The following is a 20,000-nucleotide window of genomic DNA, read 5'->3' as shown; positions in this document are numbered from 1 at the left end:
TTTGGGGTTGCTGCTGAATGAAGCCAGGCTCCCCCCGTGCCCTTACAATGGTACATCCCTGCTACTTGCTAACCACCCGCTGCACTCGGCCGGTCCATTATCACACATACGGAGGGGAGGGAAGACAGCTCTGTGTCTGTGCAGCAGTATATGTGGCCGACAAAATATGAGGGGATGAGTCACACACACACACAGACACAGACACAGACACAGACACAGACACAGACACAGACACAGACACAGACACACAGACACACACACACACACACACATGCACGCACACACACACAAACGCAGGGCGAGAGAGAGAGAGAGAGAGAGAGAGAGAGAGAGACAGAGAGAGAGAGAGAGAGAGAGAGAGAGAAATAATGGTAATGATAGTAAATAGACAGGAATGTTTTTTAATTATACTTCACAGCACAAGCCCTCATCCACAGATCACAACATTCCCACATAGCCATGTGTATATAATGTTTTTTTACTTTTTTTTTTTTTTTTTTTTTTTTTAACGATTTCCGCTTTTGTTAAAAACGATTTGAATTACGATTTCCTTCGCATTTTCCTCCTGGAGTAAATACATCCTATAGAGAAAACCACAAGTGCTTGAAAGACAGGGATCAAAAGCCTAGTCAAGTTGTTGTAGTTAAACTGGGTTTGGGAGCAATATAAAAAACCTTCAGAGAAGGGACAGTTGGGATGAGTTTACTAACACTCCCTAGGCTTTGTTTTACAGTTGTAATGAGTTAGGTGACAGGCCTTCATTGACACAGCAGAGGAGACATCGGGCTGCATATAGAAATAAATGTGTAATGAATGTGAATATAGACACATAAATGTGTAATATGTTGTTCAGCCCTTTTAATGGAAGGAATTTTGAAAAACTGGCCCTCTGACCAGCACCCCTCATGTAGAATGTGTACGCCCATGTGTGTGGGGGAAAAGACATAGCCTACCCTCTTAGGCCCTTTTTGTCTATGCGTTAACGATTTCACAGTGCTCTTAAATTCTTATCTCTGCTCCTATTTTGTTTTATTATTGCTTTCATTATATAGACCCCTGCATGAGGGACGAATGAAACTGTGTTGTAAACAGAAATGATTCACTGTACTGCATTTTTTGACAATGACAATGTACTACTATTATACATGTCATGGGTAAAATCTTATGTAGCCTTATTTCTCAAAATATAAATGGCTGAAATGTAGGCCCAGGCCAATAGTTTCTCCATGCGCCAATATCATACTGTACTCATTGTTTTGCATTTACGCTGTGTGAATACACCCCCCCCCCCCAAAAAAAGGCCCGCGTGAGAAGACACCCCCCCCCACCCCAAAAAAAAAACCCTGCTGCCCCCATAGTTTCCAAAATTTCTGTGGGAAACACTGTTTTCATATCATGTAAAAACACCTTTTGTGACTTGTGTCCTGGCATGGAATAGAGAGACAACGTAATTTCATTTTTCCTTGTATGTCTTGTGCATATGATGAAAGTGACAATAATAGCTGACTTGACTTGACTTCTGCTAGTTCTCTTCAGAAGCTGTCACTGGTATGCATCAGTGTGACTTGGCATGAAATAAAAGAAATAAAAGAAAAGGCTCTCAAAACTGCTCTGGTTAGACATTTCTAACCAGAATGCATCGAAATGGCTAAGTGCGCATGCGCGCTGTGCAGCAATGCGCCATCACGATCGAGCTTATTGACACACACCACACAATATTCACTAATACGTTCTTCAATTCATGCAGAAATAAAAGAAAAGGCTCTCAAAACTGCTCTAGTTAAAAAGTTCTGACCAGAATGCATTGAAAAATGTGCAGCAATGTCCCATCACTAGAGAGAGCTTAGAGAGATATTCTTCAATTCATTCAGAAATAAAAGAAAATGCTCTCAAAACTGCTCCCAAATCTCTGTGATGTCTCCAATCCATCTCCCATCCAACATGCAATTAAGGACACACAGGAACAAAGTCTGAGAGTGCGTTGCAATATGCGACCTTGCCTCCTCCTCTTGCCTCCTCCACTTGCTTCTCGTCATGATGACATCAGTGACAACAGCATTATATTTCAATATCTTGCAAAAGCTCAATTGTAAAGTCTTTTTCTCATTTGCAATTGGGATGGTGAATGAAAAACAGTCCCTCAAAAGTTGTTGCGGCGAGGCTGACAGCTGGGAAACTTTATCGTTTTCTCCACGGAGGAGGGGCCAGGAGGCGGGACGAGGAGACAAGCACAAGTGGAGGAGGCAAGGTCACATATTGGGATGCACCCGGAGGCTCACTGCCAATCCTTCCCATCTCCTGATGAAGCTCAGGTGCTGTGTCCACGTAGCTGGATATTTTTATATGTGGATATTTTTTTCTCCTGCTTGTATTGGTTTTGCATTGGTTTTGGCCTTCCGTTTCCACGTAGCAGATATTTAAAATCCAGGTATAAAAAGCAGGAGAAAAAAATATCCTTTTTAGGGGGCTGAAACGCATTTGTTACAATGGAGGATTTTTTTTATCCACATGTTGCGTTTACACCTAGCAGGAGAAAAAAATACCCTGCTAAAATAATATCCTGCTACGTGGAAACAGCACCTCAGTCCTCAAGGAGCTTCTCCTCACAGCATACTAATCAATTGCCAACCAATCCCCTTCTAGAAGAATCAACTGCCAACCAATCCCCTTCTAGAAGAATCAACTGCCAACCAATCCCCTTCTAGAAGAATCTGAGGTTTTGTCTATTTCCCCGAATTTGAGCGCTCTCCCTCTGCATAATGATTGTGGTATCTTAGCAAGCGCTACGAACAGACACGACAGCACTAGTGCGCTTGCTCGCTCACTCTCTCTCTCTCCCTCTCTCTCGTGCTGTCTCGAGGTGCATGAACGATGCCTTGCCGACTGATAGGCAGTATGTAGAACTAGCCTGCCCTAGTCACTATCAAAAAACTCTCACAGAAGTCCCGCCAGACTAGCGCGTCACCTGTTGTTTGACCAGCTCTGCACGCGGCTGAACCGGGCAATTATCCGCACCCGTCTGCGTTTTTGTGTGGCAATGTTTAATATCCGCTCAAGCCATTTAGTTTTTCCCCGTGATTGTGACTCTCTGGTGTTTAAAATATCCTCAAGTCATTTTGCTGTTTTTACCGTGATTGTAACTCTCTCGTCCGTTGTAAAACTCGCCTGGTTGAGAACACAAAACTCGCTGGCACATGTGAACTCGGATAGTTGAGCTAAGTCGAACATTCTATTCTGAAACGTCGGGCTGCCTGTGAACGAGGAAGGGGGAGAAAGCTACCGGTAGTTCAGCGGAGTTGAAGGAATGACCGCATCGATACGTTTTATTGTGTGATGGACCACTAGAATGACTATTAATTTTATGTCCATTAAAACGGTTGTTTGGTAATTGATTTTGTTCTACTGATGGCTGGTCGCACCGGTGCGCCTAAAACTATTTTTATAGGCGCACCATTGAAAAAAATGGGCGCATATGCGACCAAATTGGTCGCACTCTGGAGCCCTGACGAGACAAAAAAGGTTGGGAAACACTATTCTAGAAGAATCAACAGCCAACCAATCCCCTTCTAGAAGAATCAACAGCCAACCAATGCTCTTCTAGAAGAATCAACAGCCAACCAATCCCCTCCTAGAAGAATCAAAAGCCAACCAATCCTCTTCTAGAAGAATCAAAAGCCAACCAATCCCCTCCTAGAAGAATCCATTGGAGAGTGAGAGCCAACAAACCAACACATGCAAATCACATGGCAGCCATTGGGTTATAATTCGTTATGAAGCAGTGATGCTTTTGCTATGCAGCGTGCATGCACACATTGCCAGTTTGATGCATTCTGGTTAGAATTTTATCATACAGATGCAGCAGTCTTGGCTTCATGATTATGCTCCAGCTAAAATATTAGAGAAAGGCTACACTCACCTACACATTACCACAACATCCCGTTTTAATACCCAGGTAGAAAGACAAGCTACTCCATACCATCACCATACCACCCAGCCTTAGTAGGTCCACAAACCTACACCAAATCCTCCAAATAGCAAACCATTGTTGATATGCAATGCAAGTTCCCATGGGCAACTACCCAAGTTGCTAACTGGCTAACAACTATGCTTTCGATAAATGTACCCCAGTTTTCCGATGGTCAGACAGACCAACCAACCACCATTGCAGTGCTCCATGAAAAGTCACACTCACATACAGTACACATTACCAAAACAACCTGTTTTTAGTTAGAAAGGCAAGTTCGTTACCATCACCATACCACCCACCCTTGGTAGGTCCAAGAAACAAACCAGTTTACCGATGGTCAGACCGACCAACCAACCGACATAGTAGTGCACGGCGCCACTGCACGTGAAAGAGGGCGGGCCTTCTCACCTTTTGTCTCGTTCTCATTGGTCCCTGTGCCCTCGTCATGCTGATCGAAGGACTCCGCCGACGTGCTCCGCTCCCGCTTCACTTTAGTCCCGCCCTTGGGCCCGCCCCCGATGCCCTGGCCGTTCTTCAGGCCCATTGGCCCCGTCGCCATTGGTGCCTTGGTGTTGTGGGTCCCGCCCATTGGCGCCTTGGTGTCGCAGGGCGAGGCCTGCGATTGGCCGCTGGCTGCCCCCTGCTTCCCCTGATTGGTCAGCTTGGAGTCCATCTGGGCGGCGCTGGAGGGAGACATGACAGGGGGCGAGCGCACCATGGCCTCCTGCTTAGACTTAGGACTGGAGGAGAGGGGGAGAGAAAAGAAAAGAGAGGAAAAGAAGAGAGGAAAAGAAAAAGAATAGAGAGGAATAGAGTTACTTTACTACACCATGACCTCCTGCTTAGACTTGGGAATGAAGAGGGGAACAGAGAAACTGACATAGAGGAATAGAGTTAGTTTACTGATCCTGACGAAAGCATCTCCTGCTTAGACTTAGGACTAGAGAGGGGGAGAGAGAAGAAAAGAGAGAGGAATGGAGGAATAGAGTTACTTTACTACACCATGACCGCCTGCTTAGACTTAGGACTGAAGAGGGGGACAGAGTAACAGAAACAGAGGAATAGAGTTACTTTACTACACCATGACCGCCTGCTTAGACTTAGGACTGGAGAGGGGGAGAGAGAAAGAGAAACGGAAACAGAGGAATAGAGTTACGTTACTACTCTATGGCCTCCTGCTTAGACTTAGGACTGGGGAGGGGGAGAGAGAGAGAGAGAAGAAGAAATAGAGAGAATAGAGTTAGTTTACTGATCCTGAAGAAAGCACCATGACCTCCCGCTTAGACTTAGGACTGGAGAGGTGGAGAGAAAAGGAAATAGATATAGAAGAAAAGAGAGGAAAACTGTTACTTTATTGATGGAAATAGAATGGCCTGCTTAGACTTAGGAATGGGGGAGAGAGACAGGCCGCGAGAAACGGAAACATATATAGAAGAATAGAGTTAGTTTACTACACCGTGGCCTCCTGCTTAGACTTAGGACTGGGGGAAGAGGGGGAGAGGGGGAGAGAGAAGAGAAGAAAACACCATGGTTAGACTTAGGACTGAAGAGGGGGAGAGGGGGAGAGAGAAAGAGATATAGAGAAGAAAAGAGGAATAGAGTTAGTTTACTACACCATGACCTCCTGCTTAGACTTAGGACTGGGGAAGAGAGAAAAAGATATAGAGGAATAGAGTTAGGACTGGGGGAGAGAGAAACTGAAAGAAACAGAGACTAGCTTAGACCTAGGACTGAGGGAAAGGGGGATAGAGAAATGGAAATAGATATAGAGGAATAGTTACTTTACTACACCATGGCCTAATGGCTAGACTTAGGCCTCGTTCACACACGTCACTGCTAGTTACTCGCTCAGCGAGTTAAGTCAATAGAATGTCTATGTGTTCCAGCGAGATGAGGAGGCGAATAGGCGAGGAGTGTACAAGCGATGCGATGTGGGCGGATTCAAAGTTGAAAACTTCCAGCGAGGCGAGTAAGCGAGTAACCAATTGGAATGCAGAGTTACTTCTCGCTTGTGCAATGGCAGTTAAAGCTGCAGGAAGGTTTAGCGATCGTTCCATGAGCGATTGTCAAGTTGGCGAGAAAGAATGGAATAGAATTACTTTACTGATGGAAATAGAATAGCAAGAGATTAATAGAGTTAGAGACGTAACCAGACACCGTACAAAACAGCAATAACTTTTTAGGGAGGGAGGAAAAGTGGAGCAGCCGTGGCCAAATGGTTAGGGAGTTGAGCATTAAATCAGAAGGCACCCTTACCTCCTTAATTTCCCCCCAGAGATAAAAGTCACTCTACTGTACTACTACATCGCCATCCATGGCTGAAGAGCCCTTGAGCAAGGTACCTAACCCACATAGGTCCAGGGACTGTAACCAATACGCTAAAAATAGCTAAGTCGCTTTGGATAAAAGTGTCAGCTAAGTGCAATGTAATGTAATGGGGGAACTAATGAAGGAAACTTAGTAAAGTGAGAGAAAGGAAAAAAGGCGGAGGAGAGAAATTGAAAGTATGATTCAAGGAAAGTTTGTTGTTTGAAGTTTATGAAACATTAGACAAGTATATAATCCAAATAACTCTATGACTAATAAGCACCAGTGGATTTGTTTTTTTAAGGCAAAGAGAGTGAAATGTTAAGGAGAAAACGAGGGATATGAGAGCCAGAGAGTGAAATGTTAAGGAGAAAACGAGGGATATGAGAGCGAGAGAGTGGGAGAGAAGTGGGAGTTGAAGAAGGAGAGTACTTAGAGACACTAATGTGTATACATATTCCATTAGGCAAGGCTGCATTTACAAATCTACACGAGATAGAACAGAACAGCAGTCTGGACTACATCACACCCACACACACACACACACACACACACACAGACGCAGGCACACACACACACACACACACACACACACACACACACACACACACACACACACACACACACACACACACACACACACACACACACACACACACACACACGCACACACACGCACACACAAGCACACACACAGACGCAGGTAAGAGAGAGAGAGCGACAGAGACAGAGCGATTGAATGAGAGACAGAGAGAGAGAGAGAGTGAGAGAGAGAGAGAAGCAGAGAGACAGAGAGACAGAGAGAGAGAGAGAGAGAGAGAGAGACAGAGAGAAGCAGAGAGACAGAGAGAGAGAGCAGAGAGACAGAGAGACAGAGACAGAGAGAGAGAGAGAGAGAGAGAGAGAGAAGCAGAGAGACAGAGAGACAGAGAGAGAGAAGCAGAGAGACAGAGAGAGCGATTGAATGAGAGACAGAGAGAGAGAGAGAGAGAGAGAGAGAGAGAGAGAGAGAGCGAGAGAGTCATTATAACACTAAATGTAATCTGAGGTAGCTACTGTGAGGCCATGCGTATAGGGAACATAAAACAGACTGAGATAGAGACCCACCACCTGTGTTGACTAAAGGAAGGTTTGGGTTTTTGTGGCTATTTGTGTTTGTACATGTGTGTTTCCGTCTGTGTATGTGTATGTGTGTGTGTGTGTGTGTGTGTGTGTGTGTGTGTGTATGTGTGTGTGTGTGTGTGTGTGTGTGTGTGTGTGTGGTGCATGTGTGCTTGTTCTTGTGCGTGTGCGTGTGCGTGTGTGCGTGTGTGGGCCAGGTGTGCGGTTAGTGTGTAATCGACGTCCTGTTTAACCCGTAACACAAAAGGCCTGACCTGCATCACGATGATGACCAGGTGCAGTGCTGTAACACACACACACACACACACACACACACACACACACGCACACGCACACGCGCACACGCACACGCACACACACGCACACGCACACACACAGACACGCACGCACGCACAGTCACGCACGCAGGCACGCACATACACGCACACGCACACACACGCACACACACACACACACACACACACACACCCTAAATACTAGCTCAGGGCAGTTTGCCAGGTGTGTGAACGGCCAGCAGGATTCTGGCAGCAACTCTCAACCTCACTAACGCCCCCTCTGGCGAGAGAGAGAGAGAGAGAGAGAGAGAGAGAGAGAGAGAGAGAGAGAGAGAGAGAGAGAGAGAGAGAGAGAGAGAGAGAGAAGATAGATAGATAGATAGATAGATAAATAGATAGATAGATAGATAGATAGATAGATAGATAGATAGATAGATAGATAGATAGATAGATAGATAGATAGATAGATAGATAGATAGATAGATAGATAGATAGATAGATAGATAGATAGATAGATAGATAGATAGACGTGCGGGCAGAGGGACTGAAAGAGTGACACAAAAGATGAAAAAAAGAAAGAAAAGGAGACCTTTGGGTGCCCCTCTGGGATTCGAAAGAAAAGGATGAAGAGAGAAATGAACAGAGAGAGAGATACAGTATGCAGTACAGTATGTACTGAAAAACAGATACAGAATATAAAAGAGAAAGGGAAGAGTAGAGTAAAAAGCAAGAGAGCTTTGAGAGATGAAGAGAGAGGGAGAGATAGGGACGGTCATTCAAGTGTAAACAAATCACACACACTATCCATTCCACCAACAAACTTTAATACAACATTTCGGTCATCCGAAGTTGCTTTACCTGAAGAAGGTCGGATGACCAAACCATAGTATTAAAGTTTGTTAGTGGAATGGACAGTGTGCAGGATTTCTTTACAATTGAATGACAATCCCGCTGGGATAGTACCCTTCACACCTGCCCGACTAAATAGGTGTGCAAAACGAAGCGTCATCTTGAACAGATATAGGGACAGAAAAACAGACGAAAGAGATATAGAAGAATGATAGTAAAAAGCAAGAAACCTTTGGGTGTGTGCTGTCGGGGAGTTCCTGACTTTGGTGTTGGTGGGATGCATTGACAAGGGTCCCGCAGAGCCAGAGCCAGAGCCTGCGCTGGGGGGAGCCGGACGCTGCTGCTGCTGCTGCTGCTTCTTAGGGCTGGACGTGTGTGTGCGCTGCTGTGTGTGTGTGTGAGAGTTTGTGTGTGTGTGTGTGTGGGCTCCCGAGGGCCCGGGGCCACTGTTGGCTTTGGACTTTGTGCTGTTACTGCTGCTGTTGTTACTGTTACTGTTCCTGGAGGGAGGAATGTTTTTTTTGTCAACGCCAGTGCCACCTCCGCGGCCCGGCACCTCTGCTCCTCTTCCTACTCCTCCTCTTCTCGCTCCTTCTCCTTCAATTCTTCGTTCTCCCGTTCGTTTGCCCGTTCGCTCCCTCGTCCGGAGCGTGGCTGCTCCTCCTCCAGCTGCTGGTGCTGGGTTGCGTGCTCCACTGCCGCCTGCGTTTCCTCCTCCTGTACTGGTGGTGGCGCTAGTGGCGCTGGTGCTGCTGCTACTGCTTTTGTCCTCAGACACTTCCTCTGGCATTGTCTGCGTGGACACCACCGCAGAAGAACGCCATGCCACGCCTCTCCTCTCCTCTCCTCGCCTCACCGCCCGCCCCCACACTGGAGACAGAGACACACACACAGACACACACACACACACACACACACACACACACACACACACACACACACACACACACACAGAGGGAAAGAGAGAGGGACAGTGTGCATTAGTTGTATGGCATTGTAGAAGAACATACATAAATATATAAATCAGTACATAAATAAATAACACCTAATCTAGTTGATTAATCTAAGTGAAGAACCTACAGTTGAGGACGATATTATTAGCCCCCCTCCTGAAATTAGACATTTCTCTTGATTTCTCAGTAAGAATGACCATTATTCACCATTTCTGTTATTCTGGAAACAAATACACTGATGAAGATAATGTTCAATGAGTTGAATTTGGATTTTTCTATTGTTACGATGAGTTTAAACAAAAAAGGGCAAAAATGACAAGGACAAAATTATTAGCCCCCTGATCATTAATAGTCAATATGGCACCATTTATGAACCAAAACTGACAACAGGCTCTGATAAGTTGCTACCTAGGTTGGCTCGTGCCCCACTAGGGATTTCTTCACTGTTAAGTGTTCTAGCTGGTCCAAATCACATGGATGCTGAGCATAGACATTAACCACAGACTCTCAGTGGGATTGAGGACTGGACTATGAGCGGGTCATTCCAATATCATGGTTTTAGTGTCCTTGAAGAACCTCTGAACTAATCTAAATGTATGCTTTGGGTTACAATGTTGTTGGAAGACCCAGCAATACAGATTCAGACCCAGACTCCCTGTGTCTGAGGCTGAATAACAGACTAAACTTCATGCCCTTCCACTATGTGTAACTGTGGAAACTGCTTAGCCTCATTAGACCAAAGAAGCATTGGACACCTGCCTAGATGATTGTTATTGACCTGGCCTCACCTGCAGCCCCCCCTCCCCCCCCCCCCCCCCCCCCAAGAAAGACAGTTGTTAGGGCTTGTCATCATATTGGGCTTTGGGGCCATCATCACAGAAGAACCCCTTTACTAAACGCAGTGCATATCAGAGTGTTATTGAGCTTTGCCTGTGAACATTTGAAAGTCAAAAATGAGTTTTGAACGTCTCTGCTTTCATCTGATGATATTCAATTGCACCTGCTTTGATGCATGAATTCTGCTTCTGTCAGGTGAAGAAAGGGATAGACCTTGAATCGTTATAAGATGGTTTCCACATTTAAACATGGTGGTGGATGCATCATTCTGTGGCAGCCTCAGCCACAGGAAACCTTGTTTGGGTGTACGGCACCATAAAAACTGAAAATTATGATAGAATGTGGAAAGTGACCTTGCAAAAATATGCTCATAGAGGGAGTTAAGATCTTCACTGGATCTTTCAATAAGATAATAACCCAAAACTTGCATCCAAAGTAGTTCAAATGTTCTTCAAGGATACTAAAACCATGGTCATGGAGTGGTTCAGACCTCAATCCTTAAGATAGTATTTGAAGAGTGCTGAAAATGAATGTCCATCCTCAACATCCATGCAATTTGGACCAGCTTAACTATTTGCAATGAAAAAATGGGCCAAAATCCCTGGTAGGACATGTGCCAACATAGTTAACAACTAATCAAAGTGCCTGGTGTCAATTTTTGTTCATAAATGGCACTGTATTGACTATTAATGATAAGGGGGCTAATAATTTTGTCCTTGCCATTTTTACACTTTTTTGTTTAAACTCATTGTGAAAATGGAAAAGTCCAAATTTAACTTATTGGACATTCGTTTCCAGAATAACATACATTTATTAATAATGATCATTCTCAATGATCAATGAAGAGATATGTCTAATTTCAGGAGGGGGGCTAATAATATCGTCCTCAACTGTAAGTGATTCTTCATGATTGCTTCTGTTGTGCTCATTAATGTCGTCAAACAAGACAATAATAATAATGATGTCATTAAAAGAAATAAAGAACTCACACAGAACTCACTCATTTACTGATCTGTTTTGTTTTATCAACAATACTTCTGTTCTATTCATTGTAACCATGTAGTAATACACAACTCTGATTTTTGACTTTGAGCAAGAAGAGACGCGAAAGAAAGAGAGAAAGAGAGAAAGAAAGAAAGAAAGAAAGAAAGAAAGAAAGAAAGAAAGAAAGAAAGAAAGAAAGAAAGAAAGAAAGAAAGGAAGAAAGAAAGAAAGAAAGCAAATGTATTGGACCATTTTGAATGTGTTGTGCACTTACACTGACACTGACAGTGTGTATTCTAGCTAAGCAATGCTTCTCAGAATCAGAGTTTGGATGTTCTTGTACACAGTTCGATACAAATGTGTTCTTCTGACTGTGTGTGTGCGTGTGCGTGTGCGTGTGCGTGTGTGTGTGTGTGTGTGTGTGTGTGTGTGTGTGTGTGTGTGTGTGTGTGTGTGTGTGTGTGTGTGTGTGTGTGTGTGTGTGTGTGTGTGTATGTGTGTGTGTGTTGTGTCCTGAAATCCCTGGTTACACGCGATGAAAGAATCCTGGAAAGATCCTCCAGGCGCTGTCAAACTCTATCCATACAGCTGAGCAAACCAGCTCGCTAGTGTGTGTGTGTGTGTGTGTGTGTGTGTGTGTGTGTGTGTGTGTGTGTGTGTGTGTGTGTGTGTGTGTGTGCACTTGTGTTTCTATCCATACTGCTGTGCAAACCAGCTCTCTAGTGTTTCTCGGCATGCTCTTATATATACGTACAGTACAGTACATCAATGCAAATGTGTGTGTGTGTGTGTGTGTGTGTGTGTGTGTGTGTGTGTGTGTGTGTGTGTGTGTGTGTGTGTGTGTGTGTGTGTGTGTGTGTGTGTGTGTGTGTGTGTGTGTGTGTGTGTGTGTGTGTGTGTGTGTGTGTGTGTTTCTGCAGGCCCTGATTTCCATATGCTATGCTGTAAGCCGATCTGGTCATCGAGTAAACATTCAGGAAGGCTTCCAAGATACAGCCTAAGCACTGATTGGATAATGTAAGCAGCAGCCCGAGCACTGATTGGATCATGTAAGCAGCACTGGCTTTGATTGGATAATGTAAGTAGTCTTGGCTCTGATTGGGTCGCTGGGAGACTGGTGTAGGCTAACAGAAGTGAAGGAAGTGCAGCAGGAAACTTGTATCACAATGAGTGCGTCTTAATATGCGACCTTGCCTCCTCCACTTGCCTCCTCCACTTGCTTCTCGTCATGATGACATCACTGACAACAGCATTATATTTCAATATCTTGCAAAAGCTCAATCGTAGAGTCTTTTTCTCATTTGCAATTGGGATGGTGAATGAAAAACAGTCCCTCAAAAGTTGTTGTGGCGAGGCTGACAGCTGGGAAACTTTATCGTTTTCTCCACGGAGGGGCCAGGAGGCGGGACGAGGAGACAAGCGCAAGTGGAGGAGGCAAGGTCGCATATTAAGACGCACTCCATATCACCTACTATGAAAGTGAAAGTGAAAGCCCACCTGGGAAACTCCTACTCCCAATGTCATTATGGTACTGTGGAGCTCGTGGACCTAGGGCAGTGGTTCCCAAACTTTTTTCCTTGCGCACCCCTTGGTACATTTCAATGTGGTTTGCGCACCCCTAAGCAAACATTTTGGTGTGCTGATGGCCACTCAAATATAGCGTCACTGTAGAAATCATTGCCCATTATGCAGAGTCATTTGGGGAATCCTCATTTCCAATAGACCTGATGTTCCTTCAAGCATACAATTCACTATACAATTAAAAACTACTTCATTTTCATTAATTCTGTATAAAAACACACATATACGCCATTGGTCAATTCAGCTCGCGCACCCCCTTGTGGCAGGCCACGCACCCCCAGGGGTGCACGCACCACAGTTTGGGAAACCCTGACCTAGGGTAATTACAGTATCAGCCATTAAAAAAGCAACCAAGGTTACTGTCATTTGTATCAAATCAGAAGAATGGGTTTTATTTAATCAGAACAAAGACATGCCGAAGTGGGATCAATGAAATGATTGGAATGTTGATGGGTCAGAATAAAGGGCATGAGAAAAACGCACAGTCCCCTCAGAGTAATCGATGAGTTCAGTGTAACGTCACAACTTTACATTAATGACCTTCCAGAATGTGCACTTTTTAGGTGAAGCGGCAAGCACCTGCCTCCAGAGGAATTAATGACCACCACATCAACCAAAATGAGTTGCCTAATGCCGTGTCCAGACCAAGAGCGAACTACGCTGCCTGGTAGCGTGGGTAGCAGAAGAAGTTTCGCCTTGAATTCGCTGTATTCGCTCGAGACTAGAGGTGCTCCGATCACCATTTTTTGGGTCCGATCACCGATACCGATCACCAAAAATCTTTATCTGCCGATTACCGATCATTGCCGATCACAAAAATGATTTCCTATTTTTTTAATAGCCTATTAATTATCCTTATTGAATACCATTTCTGCCCATAAACCAATCAATCTTAATTTGCACATGTCTATTATTAGGCTATTATTATTATTATTATTATTATTATTATTATTATCTTTCAGACTAGTGTTGGTAATACAGTCTACAGTATTAATCAATGTATAAGTTATTGCATAGAATAACTAAACTATTTAAGATTGAATTGAAACTGAAACATTACATCAAATAGTCTTCCACAGTGTCCAGACCAAGAGCGAACTACGCTGCCTGGTAGCGTGGGTAGCAGAAGAAGTTTCGCCTTGAATTCGCTGTATTCGCTCGAGACTAGAGGTGCTCCGATCACCATTTTTTGGGTCCGATCACCGATACCGATCACCAAAAATCTTTATCTGCCGATTACCGATCATTGCCGATCACAAAAATGATTTCCTATTTTTTTAATAGCCTATTAATTATCCTTATTGAATACCATTTCTGCCCATAAACCAATCAATCTTAATTTGCACATGTCTATTATTAGGCTATTATTATTATTATTATTATTATTATTATTATTATTATTATTATTATTATCTTTCAGACTAGTGTTGGTAATACAGTCTACAGTATTAATCAATGTATAAGTTATTGCATAGAATAACTAAACTATTTAAGATTGAATTGAAACTGAAACATTACATCAAATAGTCTTCCACATACGAGAAAAAAACAACCTGTCGCTTTAAATGAGCAGCCTCGTGAGGAGAGCCCCTCCCCTCTCTGTCACCGTCCACAGTTGCTGTGCTCCACTACCGTTCTGAATCTCTCTCTCAAGTTTTAACCACATCTGTCGCCGTTTGGTGTTTCAGCGACTATCAAACTAATCAACTGACTGCCAATTACAACTTTGAAAACAATAATTGACATGTTTGTGCTGACAACGTGAAGTTGTCGCGTGCTGACCAAGGCAACTACACAGGTTATAACGTAACATGGCTCACTGGCGAGTACTCAATCGCAAATTACATTGTCACTCAGGTAAACGGCGCATGGATCGGAAAATCAGATCATTGTTGATGCAGATATGGTTATGAATGGTGGAAATGAAGGGGGGAATGGCAAAAAGTTATAGACAAGCAAAGATGCCTTCTTTTGGTGCAGTTGCAGCTGTGCAGAGCCAGCGCCTACATGCAGCGCCAGGTGTAAAGGCAAATGGTTGCGTGAGGAATTTAATATCTCTCGATCGGTTTTTTGATCGGCATGTTTTTCCGATCACCGATCAGGCTATTTTTGGCCATTATCGGCCGGTCATGATCGGCAGCCGAGCAATCGGAGCACCTCTACTCGAGACGTAGCATTGACATGTTTGATTCAGCTAATCACATAACGGCTCTGGCTTGACAGCCTGGGACATTCGGAGATATGAACGTTCCGATTGGTTTTCGCCAAACAGCGTCAGAGCGAATTCGCCTGTGATTAGATTTAGTTTAATCTTCAAAATTCGCTCTGGTCCCGCAAGAAGCTTTCCTGGTGAACCAGTAGCCTGTAAGTAACAGACTACTGGCACACTGCCCTTTCACGCGTCTCCGCAGGCGGGGTTTAGTCAAAAGATGCTTGCACGCGGTTGGAGCAACCTCATATGAATGACATGACACTTCGACCACTCACGTTGAAGCCTTATGACGTAGGACGTGTCGTCACGTCAGCGCCGCCAGGTCGGGAACCAAAACAGAACAACGTCCTTTAGAAAATCAACTTTTTGGATAACACCGCTGAAATTGCTGCTTCCATCCCGACGCATGATAACTCCTCGCACGCCGCCATTACTGTTGTGATTCAGGGAGGGGGCGGGCACAGCCGAACTACCCTGGGGGAGGGTGTTGCGTTCGATAAACGTCATACCCACTGAAATCCCTCCCTACGATCCTGATTCGTCGAGCTGCCCCGTTTATTTCGTAAACGGAGGAGGAGAGCGAATCACAGGTGCACCAGAAGGTTTGTGTAGCCCAGCCCCCTGGGCGTCAACACATAGCTTCTGGTTCACCAGGAAAGCAGGAATGCTTCGCTCCTGGCGAATTCGCTTTGGTAGCGCAGGTCGCGTGCAGTGTTGCCAGATTGGGCGGGTGCCCGCCCAATTGGGCTACTTGGGATGAGCATCAGCAGGGAAAAACGTTGGCGTTTTTTTAAGCCGTTTTGGGCCCATAGAAGTCAATGTAATTTGTTGAATTTGGGCGGAATTTAGCGCATTTTCATAGCCTAGAAATCTAGACGCCGTACAGCAAAAAGCTGTACCAGGGTCTAGGAGGGCTGGGCAGCAGTGTGGGCGGGATAAACGGTTGCTTCAGCACTCAACGCCACGCAATTGGATGGCAAACAACCAATCCCCACACACTTCTGTGTAACGTCACAGCTGTCTTGTGAAGCGGCAACTCCAAGGCATCGTAGCAGTGAATGCGTGTGATCACCACAGCCACAAACAAGTTTCCCAATAAATCGTGTTTTCACTTACATAGTTCAAAAATGCCTCGTTTTCAACCACACAGCCCTCCTTGATCAACCAGCGAAATGTTGAGCAATTTGGGGCTTGTTAAATGGTCATATTTATGATTGTTGTCAACATGGCATGTTAGCTAGCTAGCTGTATACCCAGCCGGCCGGGGAGCGTCCTGCGTTGGGAGCGACAATCAGGGAATCTGCGTGTGATGACCACAGCCACAAAAGTGTCCTAATAAATCGTGTTTTCACTTATACAGTTCAAAAATGCCTCGTTTTCAACCACATGGCCCTCCTTGATCAACCAGCGAAATGTTGAACCATTTTGGGCTTGTTAAATGGTTATATTTATGATTGTTGTCAACATGGCATGTTCGGTGTTAGCTAGCTAGCTGTATACCCATAACTAATACACGGATACCAAGCTCTGTGTAATTGACGACAGATTGGCTAGCCGCTAGCTCGGTAGACTAGGTGTCATTCCCATCTATTTAGTAAGCGACTTACAGACTTCCAACGCTCCCAAGTGTCTCGTTTTTAATGACATGGATCTTACTAGAATTTGGGGCAGGCATATAATACAAGGCTGTTATTGACGACAGGTTAGCTAGCCACTAGCTTGGTAGACTATGTAATTCCCATCTATTTAGTAAGCTACTCAAAGACTTTCAAAGCTCCCAAATGTCTCGTTTTTAATGGCATGTGATTGTGTCTTATTAGAAATTGGGGCAGCAATTTCATTCTACACCTACAGTAGTGGTCTGATAATAGCGTGTGATCTGGTTCTGTAAAATGCTCAACTTAGCTTACCGAGCTAGTTTAAAACATCGAATGATCAAATGGTAATGTGTTGTGGTCTATTTGTGTCCGATAAGTTCATGGTGTATTATTACATCAATCCATGTCAGACACGAAATGTATTATCATCCAGGCTTTTTAAATTAAGTGAACACTTTCGTGCTGTACGTAGCACGGACGGACACCATGCTTCTTCTTAGAAAGTTTCCTGTTTACTAAGTAGCCCGGCCCCCCTCGCGATTTGATTGGCCCTGTCATCGGATAACTTTCAGCCTCGCAAAACGACCGGGGTCCGCTAGACTGCCCCCGGGAGCAAATTCAATTTGCGGTCGCTAGGGGCGTCTAGATTTCTAGGCTAGTTATTTTCTTGGCGGTTTTTTGAGAACCTTTTGGGCGGGATTTGGTCAGACACATCTGGCAACACTGGTCGCGTGGCCTCCATTCGCTCCGTTCGCTCTTGGTCTGTACACGGCATAATAAATTGTGATTTCACTCACAAATGCCTCGTTTAAAAAAAAGCCTCGTTTTCAACCACATGGAAACTGAAAGAAAAGTCCGCGACACCAAGGTCCCGTTTCTCTTATTTTAATGTGACATTTCAGGCAGCATGCCCTTCATCAGACGTCAGTCGTTTTCAACCTCATCCTTGATCTACCAGCGAGATGTTGAACAATTTCTGGCTTGTTGCATGGTTTTATAATATGAAAGTTGTCAACATAGCATGTTCTGTGTTAGCTAGCTAGCAAGATAAATAGCTCTGTGTTCTTTGACAACAGGTTGGCTAGCCGCTAGCTCGCCTGGGCCAGGTCTCATTTCCACCTATTTAGACTTTCAAAGCTCCCAAATGTCGCATTTTTAATGTCATGGGTCTTCTTTTTACTGTCACTGAAGTGGCAAGTTATTTCACACCTAATGGTTGAAAAGAAGACTAGTTGTCAACATAACACCATTTGATCTGCTTATAACTTCTCTGCTTGCTGACCGTATGTTTAGATCAGTGTTTCCCAACCTTTTTTGTGCCAAGGCACTCTTTTTCCCTTTAAAAAATCTCGCGGCACACCACCAACCTAAAAAGAATGAAATAATGAAAACAAATTATACTCTGATAAAAATGACTATTGTTAATATAGGCGGCTACAAGTGTCTTTCTTGAATGGCAATCAAATAAACTCAAAACTTTCTTTTTTATCATCTTTTGTATTTCCTCTTTCAAATAAAAAGTGCCCTTAACATGTTCACTTCTTAAAGAATCTATAAACTTCAAAGTAGGCCTGCTATTTTACAAATTGTTATTCTGTCAAAAAGCATTCTATTAGCAGGAATACAGAAAATCACGCTTATTCAGTAGCAATATTTTGGAAAGATTTCACTATTACAATATGAAGATGCATATGTACAAATATCAATCTCTGTATATTTTACTCACTTAATCTTAGTGTGAAACCTAAGAATCTAAGTTTCACCTTTTGCTAAGGCCCGCATTAAAATGCTGTTTGACCAATCACAGCACTGCAAAAGGACGAGGTCGGTCTCAGACGTCGGTCAGTTTGAACTTATTGCGGAAATCTCATGTTTTCAAATGGGTTTTAGCAAGATATTACGGTCATATTATTATTAAAAAATGATTAGAAATTGCGTCTGGGGTATTTGTGACAAAGGTGCAAGTTTCCCAGCAGCCATGTTTGGCTTTCTATTTTATATCTCTAGAACCGCTGCATCTGATTCTGCCGTCGATTTCGGCAGTTTCTCTCGTGAACAGCAGAGGGCACACTTCCGAAAATGCAAGGAAACGCCTGTAAATGGCGCTTTTGACTATGAATGGTCTGCCACATTTTAATGGTTCTCATCACGCTAAATGCGCCAAATTACGCACGTAAAGTATGCAGAGCCCTTTAGGCTACTGAAGATACAACAATGCAATTCGCTGCTGCCACCTAGTGATACGGAATTATTTCATGATTAGGACGCCAGCCTACAGCCTACACTACTAGAAAATGACATAGGCATTATTTGCTGATAATAATGACGAATTCGTTTTGAAAAAACAAACAACAAAAAAACAAGAATTTTCCAAGGCACGCCTGACGATCTCTCACGGCACTCTAGTGTGCCGCGGGAGCGTACCTATGTTCCCACGCCCATTGGTCCCACAGCCCATTGGTCCCACGGCCCACTGGTCCCACAGCCCATTGGTCCCACAACCCATTGGTCCCACAGCCCATTGGCCCCACGTCACTAAGACTTTTTTTCATTATTTAGGCCCATTGGTCCCACAGCCCATTGGTCCCACAGTCCATTGGTCCCACATTGCTTTTTTATTTTAATTTTTAGGCCCATTGGTCCCACGGGACTCACTAATTCGACGCCCTTTCGGTACTTACCGCTTACGTCATACGACCCTAAACCTAACCTAAACCTAAACCCTAACCCTAACCTTAACCCTAAACCTAACCCTAACCCTTACCTTAAACCTAACCCTAACCTTAACCCTAAACCTAACCTTAAATTGCTTGTTTGAAATGTTTGATTACCATGTGAAGTACCGAGAGGGCGTCAAACTAGTGGGTCCCTTGGTCCCACAGCCCATTGAAGTGTTTGTGATGTGGGACCAATGGACTGTGGGACCAATGGACTGTGGGACCAACGGACCTAAAATTGAATTAAAAAATCTTAGTGATGTGGGACCAATGGGCTGTGGGACCATTGGGCCTAATTTTGAAAAAACGCAAAAGTCTTAGCAATGTGGGACCAATGGGCTGTGGGACCAATGGGCCGTGGGAACATTGGGCTGACCCATGTGCCGCGGCACAGTGGTTGGGAAACACTGGTTTCGATCTTCACAAATAACAATATTTAATATTTGACTCCAGTGAGAAAACTGTGATGCACAGAATTTCTCATAGACTGCCACTGAACTGTCAGGGGGTAGTTTCGCCTAAAAAATGCCCGGAGGTAGCAATGGAACGTTACGTCAAACTCATGGATACTCTGGCCAATACCACAACAGAGAAGTAG

General features: G+C 44.2%; 1 protein-coding gene across 1 annotated transcript in view; it reads right to left on the bottom strand.

Annotated features, from left to right (window-relative positions):
• LOC134459591 (B-cell CLL/lymphoma 9 protein-like) overlaps positions 1-9,367 on the bottom strand; it is a 23,943-nt gene extending 14,576 nt beyond the window's left edge. Inside the window, exons 1-2 of the mRNA XM_063211942.1 lie at positions 8,751-9,367; positions 4,376-4,707 (exon numbers count right to left, since the gene is read on the bottom strand). Coding sequence (XP_063068012.1) covers positions 4,376-4,707; positions 8,751-9,310 — 892 coding nt within the window. The 5' untranslated portion in view covers positions 9,311-9,367. The remainder of the gene's footprint in view (positions 1-4,375; positions 4,708-8,750) is intronic.
• Positions 9,368-20,000: the final 10,633 nt, after the last annotated feature.

This window comes from Engraulis encrasicolus, chromosome 12 (genome assembly GCF_034702125.1).
Source record: "Engraulis encrasicolus isolate BLACKSEA-1 chromosome 12, IST_EnEncr_1.0, whole genome shotgun sequence".
NCBI classification, from domain to species: domain Eukaryota; kingdom Metazoa; phylum Chordata; class Actinopteri; order Clupeiformes; family Engraulidae; genus Engraulis; species Engraulis encrasicolus.
This window is presented reverse-complemented; position numbering and strand designations above follow the sequence as displayed.